Source organism: Astatotilapia calliptera, chromosome 8, assembly GCF_964374335.1.
Source record: "Astatotilapia calliptera chromosome 8, fAstCal68.1, whole genome shotgun sequence".
Lineage (NCBI taxonomy): Eukaryota > Metazoa > Chordata > Actinopteri > Cichliformes > Cichlidae > Astatotilapia > Astatotilapia calliptera.
Window position 1 is genome coordinate 1036536 of NC_137429.1, and position 22863 is coordinate 1059398.

The 22863-nt window shown below is 46.1% G+C and overlaps 2 protein-coding genes across 2 annotated transcripts in view; one reads left to right on the plus strand and one right to left on the minus strand.

Moving 5' to 3' along the window:
• LOC113028341 (uncharacterized) overlaps nt 1-11309 on the plus strand; it is a 26159-nt gene extending 14850 nt beyond the window's left edge. The window contains exons 11-19 of the mRNA XM_080305732.1: nt 1483-1662; nt 3340-3529; nt 5154-5345; nt 5541-5765; nt 5898-6039; nt 9732-9855; nt 10202-10343; nt 10510-10557; nt 10652-11309. Coding sequence (XP_080161858.1) covers nt 1483-1662; nt 3340-3529; nt 5154-5345; nt 5541-5765; nt 5898-6039; nt 9732-9855; nt 10202-10343; nt 10510-10557; nt 10652-10900 — 1492 coding nt within the window. The 3' untranslated portion in view covers nt 10901-11309. The remainder of the gene's footprint in view (nt 1-1482; nt 1663-3339; nt 3530-5153; nt 5346-5540; nt 5766-5897; nt 6040-9731; nt 9856-10201; nt 10344-10509; nt 10558-10651) is intronic.
• noc3l (NOC3-like DNA replication regulator) lies at nt 11308-22180 on the minus strand. The gene is made up of 21 exons (XM_026177736.2): nt 22027-22180; nt 16630-16834; nt 16418-16541; nt 16162-16316; nt 15997-16080; nt 15749-15879; nt 15512-15673; nt 15320-15413; nt 15061-15236; nt 14863-14991; nt 14641-14772; nt 13922-14002; nt 13734-13834; nt 13573-13645; nt 13408-13471; nt 12894-12965; nt 12630-12811; nt 12174-12302; nt 11978-12075; nt 11772-11856; nt 11308-11697 (listed from the first exon to the last, which is right to left on the minus strand). The coding sequence occupies exons 1-21, from the start codon at nt 22033-22035 to the stop codon at nt 11566-11568; spliced, it is 2418 nt and encodes an 805-aa protein (XP_026033521.2). The 5' UTR covers nt 22036-22180; the 3' UTR covers nt 11308-11565.
• Nucleotides 22181-22863: the final 683 nt, after the last annotated feature.

Here is a 22863-nt window from a genome sequence, read left to right on the forward strand (position 1 = left end):
TTTCCACCCTAAATCGGCGTGCCGCTGGAGAAGCACTGCTCCCAAGCCATACGAAGATGAGTCAGCTGATACGCACGTTTCAGCACTTGGATCATACAGAGCAAGCCCTGGGGGTGTTGTCCGAGGCCGAGAGGGCAGTCAGGACCATCAAAAGTCTTCTTAAAAAGTCTGGTGATCCCTATCTCGCCCTTATGGCATACCGGGCCACTCCATTGGCTACAGCCCGACTGAGCTTCTCATGGGTAGGAGGATAAGGACAACTATTCCTGTCATCCCATCACAGCTAAATCCAAGAGGTACGGACACAGACAAGCTCAAAGCTACAAACGTACAGACAAAAACAAAGACAAAACTACAACCGCAGACACAGAGCACATGACATGCTACAGCGCAATCCTGGAGACAAAGTGTGGGTCTCAGACACGGATACTAGAGGGACAGTCGTGTCCATGGCAGGCTCACCGAGGTCCTACATCGTAGAGACAGCAAAGGGCACGCTGAGAAGAAACCGTTACCATCTTACACGGACACCTGGGGCACTGGAGATTTCTGTCGATCCACCAGAGGCTTCACCTGAGAACTCTGTTCCAGCTGCACAGAGTGTGTCGGTTCCAGACACTATCTCACAGGAGGCCAGCCAGCAGACTCCTGAAGCTGGGAGAAAGATCCCACCCAGGTCTAGGAGGCCTCCAGCATATCTAAAAGACTATGTTTGCTCATAGGGCTAGGAAGTGAGTGAGCAATGGGGCAGAATAATCCCCACACTCAGGCAGAGGGCTGGGTAGTCGACCCCATCCCTCATAGAGACAATGAGAAATAAAGCAAATGGTTGCACTGTTTAAACATGTTGTTTGTAGCTGCACCGAATAGTTCAGAAATGTGCACTTATGCTTAGTGTTCAGAGTTGTATACTTTGAGAGTTTATTTTTGGACATTCTGAGAAGTCTGGGTTGAAACCAGACGAGTTCAGTAAACAAGCTGTTACCAGATAAAGCATAAGGCAGTAGTATACTTTAAAGTGTGCGGGTCTAATCTGTTGTCTTGGTTATATCCCAGCATCACATCCTGTTTAGTAGGGGGGATGTAGCATCAGGTAAATGCTAAGCGGTAGGAACGTTTCTGCTGGGTTGTTGTGGGGGGCACTCATAATAAAGGACACTCATTGGAGTAATGGCGCGTCTCGTGTCTGTGAGTTATGCCTCCAGTCAAATAACATCCATAACCTCAAATAACGGAACAATTAGGACACAAGGATCTTTGAGTTTGGACTGATCAGCATGTTCTGTTTTTCAAACATGCTGAAGAGGTTCAAAAACTAACAGTGAGATTAACACAATCTCATCATGTTGCTTCCATGTGCTGCACACTTGTTTTCCGTCAGTTTTCTTAGTGTCACAAAATAAAACCATAAATACTCCTATTAAATTGTTCATGTTTGTGAACACTTGCTACTATATTGAGAATGTGTTTTGTCTTACGCAGTGATCCAGGTAACGATCTACACCGCAGGCTGCAGAAGCTGCAGAGTCGTTTCACCTGGGATCTGAAGAAGGAAGACTTGGAGTTGGACGACCTTAGCAAGCAGCTGCAGCATGATATAGACCTGCAACTGGGGCAGCGGGGCGCCCTGGCCCACTCCTACAGGTTCCTGTCTTATGTGAGGTAAGCAGTGCAGAACATTGAACAGGAACCCTCAGCTAAAAGCCTTTGTTTGTGGGACATTCAAAGATAAAATCATCATAATTGGGTACAAAATAGCAACAAAGATGGAAAACAACAAGATTCAACAGTGCAAGCAGGCGTTGCTTCTGTGAAGCTGGCTTTTTACATGCACATTATTGCCAAAAATATTCACTCACCCATCCAATCACTGAATTCAGATGTTCGATTCACTTTCATGTCCACAGGTGTTGTCATGGTCCTGGGTCTTTTGACCCAGCGTTTTAAGTTTGAGTTTATTTTGTTCATTAGGTTATCTAAGTTCATTTGGTTATTAGACTCCTTGTGTTTTCTTCCCCTGTATTTAAGCTTCCCCTCACCCTTCGTGTTTCATGCTGAGTGTCTTATGTTATCAAGTTTGTATTATTATGCCTAAGTGTTTCTAGTTATTATTTTCCCCTCGTGTTTCCAACCATGTTAAATCTCCCCTGCTCTTCATGCGTTTCATGTCTGTGTCTTACGTTGTCAAGTTCGGGTTGTCATGTCTATGTCTCATTATGTTTCCTGTTTTATTGTGTAGAGGTCTGGTGTTCTGTGTTCATCATGTTCAGTTTTACTCTCCCACTGTGACGTCATTATGTTCATGTGTGCCAGCTGTTTCCTCATGTGTCTCCACTTCCCCTAATCACCTCCTGTGTATTTAAGTCCTCTGTTTTCAGTGTGTGATTGTTCAGGTCGTCTGTTGTCCACGCCATGTTTCCTATGCCATGCTTCCAAGTTTCTTGTCTAGGTTTTTCTTATTGCTTGTTTAGATTTCCCAGTTTAGGTTTGTGTTAATTTTGCTTCAGTTTGCCTTGCCCTTTGTTTGTACCTTTTTTTCCAGCCATATTAAACGGCTCGCTTTTTGTTAACATTCAAGTTTTGTTCCCTGTTCCTTGGAGTCTGCATTTTGGGTCCTTTTTCAATTCATACAGTCTGCCCTCGCCAGACTGTGACAGGTGTAGAAAATCAGCACCTAGGTCGCTCCCAGGAGCTCAGTGAATTTCCAGCTTTTAACCGTGATAGGATGTCACCTGTCCAGTCATAAACGTTCCTCTTTATCCGACTGTTAGTGGAATTAGAACAAGGTGGAGGAGATTGGGAGGAAGTGAAGCGGGGTCAGTGAGGATCATAGTGCAGAGTCAATCGCTGCACACCTCCAAACGTCAACATTGCGTACAGAGCTTTAGGAAATATGTTTCCATGGCGAACAGCTGCATGCAAGCCTTACATCACCAAGCATCGATGCGTGAAGCACGCTGAGCTCTAGAGACGTGTTGTCTGGAGCGACCAATCACGCTTCTCCGATGGAGGAGTCTGGGTTTGGTGGTTGCTAGGACAACAGCACAGTGTGACCTCACAAAGGTGCTTCTGAAAGAATGATCAAAAATTCCCATAAACACTCACAAGCCGGTGGAAGTCCTTCCCAGAAACGCTGAAGCTGGTGGGCTGACATCGTATTAAACCCCTTGGATCACGAGTGGGAAGTTCATGTGTGGGTGAAGTCAGGCGAGCAATTACTCTTAATAATATAATGTCTCTGCGCCGCAAAGTTTCATGGCTTTACAGGTACAAAGACGTGTCAAAACCCTGAAGACGCTGGAGCACTGCGAGTTATTCCTGTTTGTTGTCCATCCTCAGGTATCTTCAGGGTAAACCAGAGGAGGCGCTGTCGCTACTCACTGAGTCAGAGGAGAAGACGAGGGAGTGTTACGGACAGGAGAGCGAGCTGCGGCTCATTGTGACGTACGGAGACCTGGCTTGGCTGAAATACCACACCGAAGACTACGTACAGTCCCAGACTTACTGTCAGAGAGTCGAGGATATACTGGCATGTATACACCCTCAGAAACACGACTGGTTTAACCTGTTTCTAAACACGTTTTTAACACCCACCCATAAACGCTGTTATGGATCTAGAGGCGCTGACTATAATAAAAACCTTTACATCTAAAGAACCCCTGCCTGTAGCCTTCATGGCTGTTATAATATCCAGACACTGATATGTTCATAAAGACTGTCACCGAAACACAAACTTCACCTCTCTTACAAACATTGTACGCACAGCTTGCGCTGCCACTGAACGAAAACACGTTCGAAGGATTTGATTTTGGTTCAAAACTTATCATAGTCAGCTGTGGAGTGGACGATCACTGAACACATGTTCAAAACATCATTTCATCATTTCTGGAGCGTCAGGGTATCCATGAACAGCTGCTCCAGATGTTTCTGCTCCAGAAACTGAATGAAAATATTTTTAATGTTAATTTCATTTTTTACATGACATTTTGCATATTAATGATCATAAACTGACCTCGCAGCCCAAAGTTCGTCAACGGTTTCAGTCATTATGTCCTGTTTATAAGGTTGAAGCTTGCTGTCAGCTGAGGCTGAAGAAGTCACCTGATGATGATGAAACATTTCTCCCACTGAAAACGTCCAGATGAACAGAATTAACTTTTCTGGGCTTTAACTTTAATCTCGGTCAAACCGATTTACTCAGAAGCAAAAACAAAGAAGAAAACAAAAGACAACAAAAAAGCTGAAATAAACACAAAGATTTAGAAATCATCAAAATGAAAACAATGTGCTGGGAGTCAGGCGTTCTCACTGGCTCTAGTAAGCCTCAGCCTCCGGTCACCTGACAGTTGGTGCTCCATCAAGCAAAAAGGTGATGTGTTGATAAATGCAGCATGTTTACAAATCGACTGTTTATTCTGTGTCACAGAAACAGTCATATTTCAAACGTTACTCGCTGCTCTTCTCCGCTGCCGCTAAGTTTTGGACAAAATGCATTCTGGGATATTTGGCTGAGCCAGGCCCACACAAGTCACAACGTTGCCTGCTCGAGGGAATGGGCGGAGCGGGAATACATCGAGGCGCTTTGAGCGTACTTGACTTTGATGTTTGAACTGGAACAGTACAGCCACTGATGAGGTTTCACAACTCCACGAGAACACATATTGTGAAAGGGCCCTGGCTTTGCATAAACACTGGAAATCAGCCAAGACTGACAACACCTAAACCTCCATGTTAGTTTAATATAAAGAGAAATGTGACAGCTCCATGTTAGACCTGTTACTGGACCACAGAGTGTGCAGGTTACCTGAGGTGTTTCTACAGGATCTAAACCTGCGATCACTCACTTACACGAAGACCCTGTTATAGCGCACACTGCCAAACAAAACAAACAAGTTCAGAAGTGTTGCACGATTCCTTTCTGGACCATGTGTATGGATATCAGACCATCTTTTCAGTTTAGCAACCAAACACTTCAGGATATTTCTGTGACAACTATAACTTTTGAAACATAAACTGCATATAACGAATGAGACAAACTAGACTAGTTTGTGCATTTGTGGCTTCTCGGCTGAAAAGTTGATAAATGTTCAGACACTGTCAAAGAATTAGCTGCAATCAAATCTATTTCTGTTAAATATACTGTGACTCTGCAGGTGAACCATCCGCCTGATCCTTCCACTGACCTCCATCCAGAAGTGTACGGGGAGAAGGGCTGGACCTTTCTTAAGTTCTCCAGTTCTTACTATACCAAAGCTGAAGACTGCTTCTGCAAAGCTTTGAAGCTGCAGCCTGATGACTGGGAGTGGAACAATGGCTATGCTATCGTCCTCTATCGCACAGAACAGGTACAATCTATCAGCCAATCAGCCTTTCGGTTTAGCATATAAGCAGTTATCCTGCTGAAGCAGACAGTCCATACGATTCTCCTGTATTAACCATTGTAGTCATTAACTTTGCAGTCGTGTTGTTGTTGATTCTTTGAGAGGTAACACCCATTAAATAAATTACATCCAGCAAACTTATGGAGCTCTTATCTGCAGAATGTTAATGATTGGTATCCCGAGGAATCACCAGCCACTGAACAGCTTCGTCGAGCCCTGGAAATAAATCCGGATGATGGCGTTTTGATGTCCATGCTGGCTCTGAAGCTGGTCCACGACACGAACAAACACACAGAGGCTAAAGGTTTGGTGAAGAAGGCCCTGGAAGTCGGACAGGACAACACTCAAGTCACCCGCTACGTAGCAAAATATCTCCGCAACCAGGTAAAACATCTGTAGCTTATAGGAAAAACATACTGGTCTTGATGGCGAATCAAGGGACTCGAGATAAAATATTGGTTTTATGCTTCTAACGTCTCGTCTCTCCAACGTTACCGTGACTCGTCCCTGTTCTAGGATCAGGTGGATGAGTCTATCGATCTGCTGAAGAGTATGCTGGAGAAGAAAAGCCAGTCATCTTTCATTCATCACCAGCTTGCTCTGTGTTATGAGAAGAAGAAGAATAAGCTGCTTGGGAAAAGAGTCCGACCAGAGTCAGGTACTGCACTGTACTCTGTTTATACTCTCATCAGCAGGTAGGACCTGGTATAAAGTTCTTCCAGTCGGGTAAGTATTTGGACAGAGATACGATCTTTATTATTGTGCCTCTGCACACCACAGCAGGTCTCAAATAAAGCAATCAACATTTCAATTCAATTCAATTCAATTTTATTTATATAGCGCCAAATCACAACATAAGTCGCCTCAAGGCGCTTCATAGATACAGAGTAAAACCCAACAATCATATGACCCCCTATGAGCACTTTGGCGACAGTGGGAAGGAAAAACTCCCTTTTAACAGGAAGAAACCTCCGGCAGAACCAGGCTCAGGGAGGGGCGGGGCCATCTGCTGTGATTGGTTGGGGTGAGAGAAGGAAGACAGGATAAAGACATGCTGTGGAAGAGAGACAGAGGTTAATAACAGATATGATTCAGTGCAGAGAGGTCTGTTAACACATAGTGAGCGAGAAAGGTGACTGGAAAGGAAAAACTCAATGCGTCATGGGAATCCCCCGGCAGTCTACGTCTATTGCAACATGTGAATACATTTTCAGGTTTAATCCAGTCTTTAAGTCTGACATCATTAGCTGTTTCTGGGCCCAAACTATGCTTCAGGACACTGCGGCTTCACTAAGTTACGAACGGTCTAAATTCTTTCATCTTTAATAAAATGTGCTGCTGCTTTACCAGGTGTAACAATTAAGTTTAACATCCAGGCATCCATGAAAACAGGATTTATGAAGTTTAACGGAGTTAGAAGTTAGCAGGAAGTTAGCTCGCTAGTGTCCCGAATTCTCTGATGTTGTGCTGAGAACAAACAACCAAGACTCAGAGCAGGTCCAGTCAATCGCTGCTGCGAAGATATCCTCCAAAACCATGTTCAAACCTCGAAAACGGAAAGATGGCGTTAAGTTACAAAGAGAAGGTGGGAACACTCACCGCTGTTGTGTCATAAAAAAGTCTAACGATCAACTTTGACGTTTAAAGTGTTTCAATCGATCAGTTGTTTACATCACTCAGCACAAGCAGAACTGCATCACTGCAGAGAAGACACATCGTCCACATGCAGAAGCACATCTCTGTATAGTGACTGGTCTCATGATCTAAACAGGCCAATGTTCAGCATTCAAACTACAGGTGAAGAATAGTCAAACCAGATGTTTCCCGTTATGTCGAGATCAGCTCGTCAAGTACACACCTACACAGCATGTTAACAAACCCTGAAAAAAGCCACACAAAAATGAATGATTGTAAGGGTTTCTATACATTAGTATGTACGAAGGGTATGTTGTGACTTAGCTTAAAAATTACAGCGGTCCCTCGCTTCAGCCACTGCACAGAGACCTGCCATCTTCAGAAGTTTTCTGATGACTCTGCGGTGGTTGGATGCATCAGCAGGGATGATGAGACAGAGTACCGGGCTGTGGTCGACTCCTTTGTCACGTGGTGTGAGCAGAATCATCTGCAGCTCAACGTGGCAAAGACCAAGGAACTGATCGTGGACTTCAGGAAGACCAGGAAACACTTGACCCCTGTTTCAATCCAGGGGGTCAGTGTTGACATTGTGGAGGACTATAAATACCTTGGAGTACACATTGACAATAAACTGGACTGGGCTAAAAACACCACAGCACTTTACAGGAAGGGCCAGAGTCGTCTCTATTTTTTGAGGCGACTGAGGTCCTTCAACATCTGCCAGAAAATGCTGAGGATTTTCTATGAGTCTGTGGTGGCCAGTGCGATCCTCTATGCTGTTGCATGCTGGGGGAGCAGGCTGAGGGTCGCAGATGCCAACAGACTTAATAAACTGATCCGTAAGGCCAACAATGTTGTGGGGATGGAGCTGGACTCCCTCAAGATGGTGTCGGAGAGGCGGATGCTGTCCAAGATAAAGACAATGTTGGATAACACCTCCCACCCACTCCATGACATGTTGGTCAGTCACAGGAGCTCGTTCAGTGAGAGACTGAGATTACCGAAAAGCACCACTGAACGACACAGGAAATCATTCCTGCCTGTGGCCATCTCCCTGTACAACGCATCCACTTAACACACTGTTTGCTGCTACAACTACACATGTTTCTTTTCCAAATATTTATTTATGAGTGACTTATGTATGTATGTATGTATATTTATGTATATATTGTACTATTCTTAGTTAGCGTATTGTCTGTCTTGTCTTAATGTTGGTTTAAAATGGAGCACTGTAACAAAAAATAATTTCCCCCAGGGATCAATAAAGTATTCTGATTCTGATTATAACACGGTTCACCTTTCACCTCGCTGTTTCGCAGATTTTTTAGTGCAAGTTTGCTGCTTTTTTTTTTTTTTTTACGTCACATTGTGTCCTGCGTCCTGATCGCTGCAGACGATCTCCTCCGTCTCTCCTGTACAGCACAGAATCGCTGCATCGATGCTGGCAGTGTGACTCTGAAGTGCAGTGCTGTATGTCCACGATGTCCACCAAACGTTTTGCACCGTCAAAAATAAAATCGGCTCCTTGATTTCACCTCTCGCTGGTTATTTTTAGAACATAACACCCGCGATAAACGAGGGACAGCTGAGAAATATAACATTTGAATCCTTTTCTCTTTTGCTCTGAGGCGCGGGGGGAAAATATCGACAAGTCGATGAACATCATTTACAGATATATTGGGTAAATGCCCGAGACATCTATAGAAATGTAAATCGCCGCTTGATTCATTCATTTGCTTGTTTTGGACCGTAAACCAGGCGCGAATAGGACACCAGAAACAAAGCTCCCCACAGGAGTTTCCGCACCGGAAGTAACATATGCTAACGTGCACATAGTCTATTATGGTTAGTAACAGTTAAATGCAACTCCTTTTTTGGTAATCTTCTATAACACTTAGAAAGGTGTCTCAATTGCCTTTCACCTCAGCTGCTTCCTGTTGTTCTCGTTAGGGGGTCCATGATCGTATATACCACATCCTGAGTACATCCTGTTATAACCGTCGCTGTGCAGGGCAGTTACAAGCGAAACACTTCTAAGGCTCTATGCTGTGTATGTTCATTAGCTTCTGGATTAATATGTCACTAATTAAAGCACTACCACCTAATATATTTCCCACACTAGTTTCCACCTAAACATGATATAGCATGTTCTGACTGAGAGATTTCTGACAAATTCAAACGTACAGCTCTATCACTTCCAACATGGTATAATAGCTGGTATATAATGATGTGCTACGTGATCGCTAGCGACACAGCTATGTTAGCATAAACAGTGAAGCTGGAGGATGAACGCCAACTTTTTTCCACTCGATAAAAGTTAACGTGAGGGTTCCCGATGGTTAGAGACAAATGCAGTCGCATGGCAGGATGCTGTAAACGGACCAAACTTCAGTCAGGAGAACAACTGAGATAATCCATCCATAATACGAGGTTAGTCATTCATATACTGCTGCTGGGCTGGAGTTACATCGTAAGGGTTTAAAATGAACAGCGGTAATAAAAACAGAGAGAGGCCAACAGCGATCACTGACTGATTTTAGGGGCTTGTTCGGATTAAATAGAACAAGATACAAAACATTAAAACATGTTAAAAACACAACAGCCTTAAACACAGAGGAGTTTGGACCGGAGCAGTGTTCATACGTCATCACTCAAAGACTGGACACAAGGGCGTGTTTAATATTTCAGTCAGTAACACCTGCTTTTATCCAATAGAGGTGCAGCATTGGACACGTCTTTGTATTCAGCATCTGGAGGAATCAGTGAGGCTCAAGAAGGGTTTCAATGCTGCAAAAGCTCTGCTGGCTCTGCAGTACGCACAGAACTTTGAAAGGAGGAGGTATGTTTACCTGTCAGTTTGTTTCCAATGAAATATTCTCAGTGTTGGTTTTATGTTTATTTAAAAAAGCTGGTAGTAATGACACAGGTAGAAGAACGGTTGGACTAAACCTGACCAACGTGATCACTTATGGAATAAAACAGTGTTGAATCATATTACCAAAGCTGGAAACAAGTGTGTGAAGGAAACTTTGACCCCTGTGGTCACACCAACATTATGTCAGATTGGACAGTTTTACTCGACTGTATTGATGTTTCTACAGACTGTCATCAGATGGACTGTTGATTCCAAAAACATTTGATGCATTGATTCTTTTTGTGTCTAAGCTTTGTGTTTGTTGCTTCAGAGCTCAGCAGATGTTTGATGATGTGCTGCAGACATTAGAGGATGAACCTCCAGGCATCCGTCAGTACATCTACCGGTATTATGCAGAGTTCTGCTACTATCACACCCCTCAGAAAGACCTCGGACTCACCTATTACAAAAAGGTATGGATCGTCCAAAACTGCATTCAGACTGCAGGTGTGCATGCCAGGTGCATACGCCAGGTGCAACCAGTATTAGCGAACGGGCCTCTGAGGCAGACGGACATTTGGAAAGTCGAGCTGTGGACAGTTAACCGTCTGCTAACGTGTCCTGTGCTGCATCCAACAGGCTCTGGAGTTATGCATCAACACATCACATTGGAAGCACTGTGTGAAGGTTGGCCAGCTTCTCACTCTGCTTTATGCAAAACTAATGCAAACTCAACCTCATCTTAGTAAACAGGAAGTAACCTTCAGGTATTCTTTTGCAGAAACTGACGACGATAGCTGAGGGACGCCTCAAAAAGAATCGCAGCGACGCCGCGTCCTATGGCATCCTGGGAGCAGTGGCCAGAGCTGAGGGCAATCGGAGCAGGGCTGTGAGAAATTATGAGCGCGCTCTGGAATTAGACGCCAACAACGACGAGTATCTGTCAGCCTTGTGCGAGCTGCGCCTGGATCTGACCGCACACAGGGAAGAGAAAGACCGCCCGGAGGAGAAGCTTCCAGAGGTCGTGTGAAAAAGTTTGTACCAGGAAGGCCACCGTTTGAACGAGGTTCCAGAACCACAGCTCAGAAATGCTCGGCTACGTCACATCACACCTGGGAACCGCTACATCGATCACTACGGCCGACTCCTTCTGTTTGTCTACCACCACTATGTCCGGTTGGTTAGCCACCACCTGTTTGTCCGTCTGTATCTGCAAGTCCCACAGGAGCTTAGCTCGGTCATTCTCCACCACCTCCCATGTTGACCTCGGGGCTTCCAGATGTTTCTGTATACTATGCTGGCCACTTGGCTATGGCGTTCCATGTATGCCCTGCATGCTAGCATCTTGTCTCTGGGTCATCTTTACACAGCCTGCACCTGGGGTCTTACCTGGTGTGGCAGACCCCAGCCTCTAAAAAAATAAAAGCAGCTTAAATGTTAAAGAAGAGTTTTTCTGGTCTTTATTTTTAATATCTGACATTTAAACAGCACAGTCATGGCACTCAAACTGGGCACTCCGCATCGACTCACCGGGTTGCCCAACATCACAACTCTTCACATCAACATGATGAAAACAGTCCAACTCCACCCTGAAGACACTTTGGGCTTTTATTTTGAAGGTCTGCCTATCAGGTTGCAGCTGTACTTCCTCTCCTGATGGCCATAAAATGTTGTTTTATTTTATGTGTGTGTGTGTCAGTGCTGGGTGGTTTTGTGTGTGTGCGCTGCAGTAAAGTCCAGCTGTGTGTCCTCGGCGGCGGTCAGGGCGCACTCGAGTCTTCTCTGCAACTCGGCGTCAAGCAGCATCGCTCCGACCACAAAATGATCCTGACACAAAGCAAAGCGATAGTCGGTCATCATGACTCACTAAACTTTAAAATATTTTAGTTTGACTTTCAAACCTTCTTCTTGAGGCTTGGTGATGCTACAGGGGGGTTAAAGGTCATATCTTTGATGCTGTAGTCGTCAAACAGCTCCACAGATGACCTGCAGGGGGCAACGTTCACACTTCAGAAAAATGAAACTTTTAAAGGAGCAGTACACCGTTTTCACTGATCCTCACACAGGCCAAGCTTTCTGATTAAACACAGGTGATGTGTGTGTGTACCTGCGACTCAGCTCCGCACTGAGCGCCGCCGAGCCTTCAGAGGGAGCGCCCTGACTCAGGTGGACAGCAAACCGCCGCACGACCGGGTGGTAATGTCTCTGAAAGAGCACAAACACCGCGCAGCTACATTCAGAAACACGTGGGGCCATGTGTGCACCTGCATACCTGTGTGTGTGTGTCTGCAGTGTGTGTGTACCTGCAGTGTGTGTAGCTCCCACAGTGCTGTGTTCTGAGCGTTGCAGTGTTCAGGTTCGTCGAGCTCCGGCAGGTAGAACCCACTGCCCTGAATCTCGTTGTCCAGCAGGAAGTCACACTTTGGGAAGGACTGAGACACACACACACACGTCAAACTTCTACCTGTACAACTACTTGAATTACTGAGCAGCTGTTAGGTAACCACACCTCTTTTCAAGTGACTGAATCAGACTTTTATATAGCAACAAATCACGACAGTCACGTCGAGGTGCTTCATGCTGTAATGTAAAGAGTGTAGGAGCGTCCACTAACACAGAGAAAACCCCTGAAATCACGATCGATGAGTAAGCACTCTGCCGACAGTGGGACCGGGCGGGGAGGAGTTCTGCTCAGGGAGGGTTGGCGGTTGGGGACGAGGGGACGAAGACAGGATGTCAACACACACGTTCAGACTCACATGCATCGTGGCTCGGTTGGCGGCAAGAATTCCCACGCTGGCGTTGGGCATTACGTGCAGACTGATCGTGCTCAGCCTTTTGACAAACGCCATCGCCCTCTGTAGGGTCACCTGCTTCCTGCGGCGGGTCAGCATTGCGTCCAGACACCGCAGTACAATGATGGCGTCATCGTTGGGCGCCCCTGAGGGATTCAAAGCGTGGCTGTTAAAACAATCATGTGACGTGTGACGTCATACTGCCGGTTCAAAGTGAGGCTAACTGACCTGCGTGGAGCCTGGGCAGCAGTTTATATAACTGAGAGTAAAAGTTGAGCGGGTCGATGTTCAGGACGTCACCTGATACACAAACAAACTTTATTGATCCAGGAAACTCAACAGGAAGTGACATCATGTGCAGGAAACACACCTGACTTTTCAAAGAGTTTTTAAAAATAATTTATTGGTCTATCTCAGTGAGAATAAACTGTAGCCAGTGCTATTGCTGAGCAGTGCTGCACATGTGCCTCTGTGAGCCTAACACGAACACATACGTTTGTCTATGTCACTGGGAGGGGACCCTTACATATTCCCAGGACTACAATCCAAGTCTGAACCTTTAAAACAACTCGTTATTGCAGCTTATTTAAATAAACATCCACAAATGTCTCGACATTGATACACAAAGAAGGTCCTGACTTCTTGTGATCATATAACAAAAATATTTAAAATGGCCTCAAAGGTCTTCATCAGACTAAGGTCTTCACAAGTCAGATATACGAGCACACACACAGAGTCTGACCTTGTCCTGACAGGATGGTGAAGACGGTCTGGATGCAGTGCAGCGTCTCCTTATTGGACAAATCCTGCAGGTATAAATAAAGAAACAAAAATAAATAAAGAACTATTTGTGACACCAAACTAGCAGGTGACTCTGCAGGGGGCGGGGTCAAATATGAACACTCACTCCTGCATGGATGAGGTCCTGCAGCACGTTGAGCAGGTCATCAAAGAACTCCAGGTTGATGAGGTGAGCAAAACTGACAGGAAATGACATCATATTCAGCACTATAGTAGTACTAAAGATTGTGTGTGTGTGTGTGTGTGTGTGTGTGTGTGTGCGCGCACTTGGCGAGCCCCTCCAGAACTGCAGGGAGAAGAACTGATTTCTGAGCCTTCTTCAAAATCCTGAAGTAAATGAGGAAGACGATGTTCAGCGTCTCTGTGTGCTGGAGAGGAAGAGCAGAGGGGTGAGGAGGAGGAGGAGGAGGAGTGTCCTTCCTCTCACCGTACACGCTCGTGACCTTTCAACTCACCAGCTTGATCTTCTTGTCTTTGCTCTCTGAGGCTTCGGCTTCCAGCAGCTCCTTCTCCAGCTTCTCCTCAGCCTTCTTCCACTACACACACACACACACACACGCACACACGCACACACACGCACACACACACACACACACACACACACACACACACAGGTTGGTGTCTCTCACTGCCCCCTGCTGGACGGACTGAGAAATCCCTGAGCATCAGCTCATCACAGAGGAAGTTGTTAATGCTTCTTATATTAATGCTCATAGACTTCAGTGAATTCGCACGAGCATGTAGAAACATTTTATTCTGACTCACATGTTCTTCTCGTGTTTTTGTTACTTTGCTAATATTTCCTCAGGTTATTGTAAGAATTGTTTTTTATATTTTGCCCCAGTAACATTAACTTTTCATTGACACATTCTCTTATTCTCACATTATTATGTTTGGAGTTTATTTTAAATTAAAAATATCTTTTACACGTTTCGCCCATATTTGGATCCTTTGTTTACCTTGTGATCGTGAGCAGATCATCTCTTTGTGCTGATGTTTCTGGCACAAACGTTTGAATGAACACATGTTCCTGTTTCTAAAGCCTGAGTTTCTCTCACTGTTCGTCTGCTGCTGCAGCTCCAGCCCTTAAAATGAACGAGGCCTCGTTAACGGGGCTGTCGGGGGCGGAGCCGACCGCTGAAACAACCAATAAGGACTCGGTGCGAGGGTTTACCTTCCTCTGCATCCTCGACAGGTTCTTCTTCCTCTCCTTGTTGGTCATGAACTTCTTCTTTGGTGCCGCAGCCTCGATGTCCTTCTTCATCTCCACCTCTTTAATCCTCAGACTCAGCAGCGTCCGCAGCAGCTGGAGGGGGCGGAGTTAACAGCGTCTGATTAATAATTTATCAACAGTCTTCTCGGAGTGGGCGTGGCCTGGATACGTTTCGTTCGTTACCTCGGGTCGGACGTTGTAGTTCAGGCTCTTCACGAGGCCGGAGATAACTCGCACCGTGGCCAGCGAGGCCCCGCCCGCTCTGTCCTGCTGGAAGAGCTTCCTGAACGCGTCACAGCACACGCCGGACACCTGAAACACAAAGAGCACGTGAAGGCGTCGCACAATGCTGGGCTGCGCTGCGGCGCCCATGAGACTCACCTTCTTGGTGGAGTCGTTCATCAGCGGCGCCAGGACGACCACAATGTTGTTGTGGAAGTTGAAGTGAGGCAGAGCGACGAGCAGCTCGCACAGGCAGCGGACGGCGACCTCGGCCAGCCCGCCGTACGCCTGCAGCGCCACCGCCTGACTGCGCTTCTTCTTCTTCTGCTTCCAGTCTGTGGGCGGAGATGAGCGGTCAGGGCGCCGTGAGGTGTGCGGGTGTCAGTGTGTGGCTGTTGCTATGGTGACGGAGGCGTACCTTTGACAGTCTGCTCCAGGTCCTCCAGGTAGAACTTGTACTGACTCACCAAACCCTCCTCGAACTCTCGGAGCACCTGCGTCTCCTTCTTCACCTGGAAGACGGCGAGCGGCAGAAGCAGCAGGTTAAAACGTGGCGACTGTGGCGACCTGCCGCCAGGCGCTTCCTCTACAAACAAACTCACAAACGCACCTTAGCGGTCTTCTCCGCCGAGGTCAGAGGTCGGATCCTGTAGGTGGGGGCGATGTCTTTGAAGACCTCCATCAAAGAAACCATCACCAGCTTTCTGACCGTCACCGCCACGCTGGGGTCGGCCTCCATCAGCATCCCCCGCAGCTCCTTCACGCGCTTTATCTGTCACACACGACGTCACGTTAAACACACACATACACGCCACGAGCCTGATCCCAGAGCGGCGCCCGGCCTTACGCTGCCGATGGGGTCCGACACGATGGCCGATGCCAGGCCGGCGATGGTCAGCTTCCTCTCGTTAAGCTTCTGATTCCTGAGCCGCTCTCTCTGCGCCGGCGTCATCTCCTGGCAGCTCGGTGGCTCCGCCTCTGCAAGGAGGACACGTGACAGATGAGAGGACGCCTCAGCCTCGTCACGGAGGCGTTTACCCCGCCGTGCCTGCGGAGTTTAATTCTTATTCCAAAAGTTCTGATGGCTTTTCATACCTGTGTCGACATCATCAGGCTCCTCCTCCTGCTCCTCCTCCTGCTCCTCCCCCTGCTCCTGCTCCTCCGGCTGCTTCTCCACCACTGAAAGAACAGAGGGAGACGTTTCGACACAGCCGCACAGAACCAATCAGATTGATCAGGGATCAACGCAGCACGCCGTACCCCTCTCGACGCTCTGTGGGATCACGCCCGTCTTGTCTTTGATCGGCAGCAGGTGGATCACTTCCTTTTCCTCCGTCCTCGCCATCTTCCTGGGAACCTTCTCGTAGCTGCGAGCTACGTCCGATTTCCGCTTCTTCCCGCCATGCACCGGCCCGCTGGGACGCCCCGCCGCACCACACAAACGCACCTCAGTCACTGTGCATCACACCTGCTTCTGTATCTAAATATGGTTTGTGTGTGTGTGTGTTGGAGTTACCATGACGACAGGTCCCTGGTGATGAAGGACGCCTGGCGAGCCATGGCGGTCATCTGCTGCAGGTCTTCCTGCTCCATCATGTCTGTGGGTAGGCTCTCCAGAAACTCCTCCTCCTCCTCCTCCTCTGTACGAGCAGGAGCAGGGTCAGACAGTTCTGGTCTCTGATTGGTTTACAGCAGACGTTAGTAATCACGTGATCGTTTGCCGCTCACCTGGTCTCTTCCTGTACGTCTCCAGGGGGCGGGGCGTTTCGCCGACGGCGCCCTTCACCGCCTGCCTCAGCCTTTTCTGCTCCTTGCGCTGCTTCTTGGCGACGTTCTGCTGCTTCAGCTGGCGGTTCTTCAGCTTGTTCTCCAGCTTCACGCCACTCGTCTTCAGCAGGCGGCGAAACGTCGGCCGCCGCTTCTTCGAGCGAGGCTGCGGAGCGTCAGAGGAAAGAAGGAGAGGTGTTCAGCAATGATGTCACGGTCCATGGAGGCTCTGGCTTGGATCCTGTGAACACCTGACGCTGTGTGACCGACTCTAAACCGACCAATCAGAGACAAACTCAGCGTCGAGCTGCTGATTTACTGGACTCACTGTGGGCGTGGCGCTCAGACGCTCTGCCGCCTCAATACTACCTCGCACTACACAGTACTACCTCGCACTACACAGTACTACCTCCCACTACACAGTACTACCTCGCACTACACAGTACTACCTCCCACTACACAATACTACCTCGCACTACACAGTACTACCTCACACTACACAGTACTACCTCACACTACACAGTACTACCTCGCACTACACAGTACTACCTCCCACTACACAGTACTACCTCCCACTACACAGTACTACCTCCCACTACACAATACTACCTCGCACTACACAGTACTACCTCACACTACACAGTACTACCTCACACTACACAGTACTACCTCGCACTACACAGTACTACCTCCCACTACACAGTACTACCTCCCACTACACAATACTACCTCGCACTACACAGTACTACCTCGCACTACACAATACTACCTCGCACTACACAGTACTACCTCCCACTACACAATACTACCTCGCACTACACAGTACTACCTCGCACTACACAGTACTACCTCGCACTACACAGTACTACCTCCCACTACACAGTACTACCTCCCACTACACAATACTACCTCGCACTACACAGTACTACCTCGCACTACACAGTACTACCTCGCACTACACAGTACTACCTCCCACTACACAGTACTACCTCCCACTACACAATACTACCTCGCACTACACAATACTACCTCGCACTACACAGTACTACCTCCCACTACACAGTACTACCTCGCACTACACAATACTACCTCCCACTACACAGTACTACCTCCCACTACACAGTACTACCTCCCACTACACAATACTACCTCGCACTACACAATACTACCTCACACTACACAGTACTACCTCCCACTACACAGTACTACCTCGCACTACACAATACTACCTCGCACTACACAGTACTACCTCCCACTACACAATACTACCTCGCACTACACAATACTACCTCGCACTACACAGTACTACCTCGCACTACACAGTACTACCTCCCACTACACAATACTACCTCGCACTACACAATACTACCTCCCACTACACAGTACTACCTCGCACTAGGGCTGCCACAAACGATTATTTTGATAGTCGACTAGTCACCGATTATTTTTGCGATTAGTCGACTAATCAGATCATCATCCATTGGACGTAAAACTACAGCTTATTGCACCAGCAGCATCTGCTCTTATATAACTATCATTAGCTTACAGCTTGAAGTGTTTCAGGTCTGTGCTAACTAAAAATAAAGACAAGATGATAGTTTATTAGATTTTAATGAAATTTGCAGATTGTTTCGGTGACGTTTAATAAACTCCTTGCTATCTAAAATATAACAGGACACCGGAGTAAATTCTGGAGCATCTCACACTTCTGATGATCAGCTGTCTGCTTGACGTTTATTCAGCTGTGTAAAAACTTTAATCTCAGCCAAACCGATTTACTCAGGAACAAATAAAATACTAAAAAAAGCCAAACAATAACATTTTTAAGTTATCTAAGTGACTCATATATATTTAACCTGAGTAGCGAAAGACGGCGGTGGGTTTGAAAACGATTTGCCGGGAGTCCGGTGTTCTCACGGCTCTAGTTAGCCTAGCCCCCGGCTAGCTATCGAGCTAGTGGGTAACAGACGTCTCCGAAAACGTCGGAGCGCTTTTGAAAATATGTGGTGTCCTGATAAACTGAGCAGATATTTGAGGTTTACACAGCTACATTCTCGCCTGAAAATATGTTAAACGTTTATTTTGTGACCCAGAAAGAATAATAAGAGTAAAGTTAAAACTAACTAGCTGCCGCCATTGTTGGAAACTGAGCTGGGCCGCGCTATGAATTCTGGGACACAGCTTCTTCTTCTTCTTCAGGGTTTAACGGCAGCTGGCATCCTTGTACATGCAGTGCTGCCATCTTCTGTTTCAGTCCGTTATTACACTCTTAAATCCTGCTACTTATTCCTGCGTCTTTTGTGATCTTACAAAGCTTCAAACGACGCGTCGACTATTAAATCAGTCGTCGACGATTTTGATAGTCGACGTAATTGTGGCAGCCCTACCTCGCACTACACAGTACTACCTCCCACTACACAATACTACCTCGCACTACACAGTACTACCTCGCACTACACAGTACTACCTCACACTACACAGTACTACCTCACACTACACAGTACTACCTCGCACTACACAGTACTACCTCGCACTACACAGTACTACCTCACACTACACAGTACTACCTCACACTACACAGTACTACCTCGCACTACACAGTACTACCTCACACTACACAGTACTACCTCGCACTACACAGTACTACCTCGCACTACACAGTACTACCTCGCACTAGGGCTGCCACGATTAGTCGACTAGTCACGACTGATTTAATAGTCGACGCGTCGTTTGAAGCTTTGTAAGATCACAAAAGACGCAGGAATGAGTAGCAGGATTTAAGAGTGTAATAACGGACTGAAACAGAAGATGGCAGCACTGCATGTACAAGGATGCCAGCTGCCGTTAAACCCCGAAGAAGAAGAAGCTGTGTCCCAGAATTCATAGCGCAGCCCTGCTCAGTTTCCTACGGAGCCCCGCAGGGGACATGGGAGAAAAAAAAAAAATTAAGACGGACTTTTGCTAGAGCTCGCAAAAGTTTTAGCCGCATTCTTCGGAGGCCGCCAGCTCGAAGCCGACCGGGAGGTCGAGGCACGATGTGCCGGGAAAGCGGTGTTCCTCCCGGCTGTAGTAGGTCTCGACCGCCCGTTAGCTTCGAGCTAGTGGGTGTCAGATCTCCAAAAACGTCGGAGCACTTTTGCAAATATGTGATGTCTTGTAAACCGAGCAGGTATCTGACGTTTACACAACTACATTCACGCCTCAAAATATCTTAAAAGTGTATTTTGTGACCAAAAAAGAGTAATATTACAACTAAGTAGCTGCCGCCATTGTTGGAGTTTTGCGAGATCTCGCAAAAGTCCGTCTTAATTTTTTTTTTCTCCCTAATTTTTTTTTTCTCCCATGTCCCCTGTGGGGCTCCGTAGTTTCCAACAATGGCGGCAGCTAGTTAGTTTTAATATTACTCTTATTATTCTTTCTGGGTCACAAAATAAACGTTTAACATATTTTCATGGAGAATGTAGCTGTGGAAACCTCAAATATCTGCTCAGTTTATCAAGACACCACATATTTTCAAAAGCGCTCCGACGTTTTCGGAGACGTCTGTTACCCACTAGCTCGATAGCTAGCCGGGGGCTAGGCTCACTAGCGCCGTGAGAACACCGGACTCCCAGCAAATCGTTTTCAAACCCACCGCTGTCTTTCGTTACTCAGGTTAAACATGATATATGAGTCACTTAGATAACTTAAAAATGTTATTGTTTGGCTTTTTTTTGTATTGTATTTGTTCCTGAGTAAATCGGTTTGGCTGAGATTAAAGTTTTTACACAGCTGAATAAACGTCAAGCAGACAGCTGATTATCAGAAGTGTGAGATGCTCAGAATATACTCCAGTGTCCTGTTATATTTTAGATAGCAAGGAGTTCATTCAACTTCACCGAAACAATCTGCAAATTTCATTAAAATCTAATAAACTATCATCTTGTCTTTATTTTTAGTTAGCACAGACCTTAAACACTTAAAGCTGTAAGCTAATGATAGTTATATAAGAGCAGATGCTGCTGGTGCAATAAGCTGTAGTTTTACGTCCAATGGATGATGATCTGATTAGTCGACTAATCGCAAAAATAATCGGTGACTAGTCGACTATCAAAATAATCGTTTGTGGCGGCCCTACCTCGCACTACACAGTACTACCTCAGTCCCAGGTACTTAAATTTAATAATCAAAATTTTAATCATATACGTAATAATTTAAATATGAATGTTGCAAAAACTTATTTTTACTCAATGATCATCTCTCATATGGACTACTGTTTGACGTCCTGGTCACTTGCTTGTCCAACAACACTTAAAACTATTGAAAACATTTAGACGTTTAAAACTACTTGACAAAAAACCGACCTCCCACCACCACTGTCATGTGTTAAAAAACATAAATTACTGAACTTCAATAACTTAGTGAAACTTAAAACAGTGAGTTTAATATATAAAGTCTTACACTCTCTTGCTCCACCACCACTAAAGCAGTTCATTAGGCATAAAGAAAGCTCAGACAGGACCACTCGAGCTACAATCTGAGGAGACGTGTTTACACCCCACAGACGGACAGCATTTGGGCAGAACGTCCTCTCTGTCCAGGAGGCCATCTGTGGAACAGTCTTCCTCAACCCATTAGAGAATGCTTGACATTCAGTTTGTTTAAGGCAAAGGTTAAAAACTGGTTATGGACAAATCAAGTGTGTGATCATGTATGAGTTGTATAGTTTTAATGTTTTATTTGGGAACAGAATGGTGTGTATGTGTAAGTTTGGTGATGGAGTTTTTATTATGAATGAATGATGAATTTTTATGAATTATTATGTCTATTTTTTTATGCTTAAGGACAACAGATGGAAGTTAGCCTTTGGCTATAATCTGGCATGTTTACATTCATGTAATTTTTTTTTTTACATTTATGTTCATTAACATGCACTGTCCTAAATAAAATAAATAAATACTACACAGTACTACCTCATACTGCCTGGTACTACAGGACACTACATGTGCTACGTAGCTGGGTGGATGATGAGGTGTGTTTCTTTCCTGAGTGGGACACAGAGTGGCTGACTCGGGGCAGACCATCAGACACTGAGTCCTTCCACGTGACCGTTTGTGATGTTGTCAGGCGTAAAGCAGCAGCGGGCTCTGATGGAGGCGCCATCACCGTGTGTGCTCGGACCACACTCCGTTCAATGCGCCGTTATTTTGGGGCTCTGGTATCCCTCTGAACACCCGGGAGCTGTTTTAAAATGAGTCTGACTCTAAAATCGTGGGTTTTCTGTGGACTCGGGCTGTGAGGACACAGACGCTTTGAGCATGTTTGTTCTCTCAGACCAGACTCCGTTCATTAAACGGCGGATTTAAGCCTCTCACTCACCGGGCCCATGGCTGCAGGACGTTCCGGTGTCTCCGATGTGTCAGGCCGGACTACAGTCGTTCCCGCTCGGTCACTTTGGTTCGGAGTGTCGGAGTGTTTTGGTGCCGAGATGCGGGTTACCTCCACACGTTGCTCTCCAAAAACCCGGAAACAGAAAAGTAACCGCCCTTCTGTGACGAGAGGACAGCGCCCCCCGCGGCCGGAGGACAGGACCAGTTTTTTTCTGCTGGACTGGAGCGCGCCTCAGACGCCTACGGCTCTCCGCGAGGCCTCCACGGGGAGATTTACCGATGTTGCTTCAAACAGACTCAAGAGAAAAAGTGTGTGTGTGTAATCTGATTATTTTCCCTCGGATTCAGACTCCCTGAGGTCCTGCCATGCTTCCTGGACGTGTTCTCTATGCACCTTTCAGGACCTTGAAACGTTCTTGAGGACCTGAGGTGGAGTAGTTCATGTGACACGGAACACGTGATGACTGCGCATTCAGTAGACTAACAGCTGGAGGGTTTTGTCATTGTCCATATTTTAAGGGAGTTTTCTTTACGATGGGAAAATGTTTTGTTTCTTTAAGTTCCCCAAGAAGAATGATAAATGTTTTTTTATGATAAATACTTTTAGCTAAATTTCTTATCCATACATGTAAGTTTACTAACAAAACACCATATTTCTGTCATTATTTTAAGGATGTGGAAATGTACATACAATCAATATCAGACTCCACCAACAAAAACGCTCAAAACAATACATGTATGTGAATTTTTGCGTGTATTCTTATAATTGTTACTTTTTTCTATTTACCCCTGGCTTTGTGTGTTCATTTTGTTGTTTTGTATACTT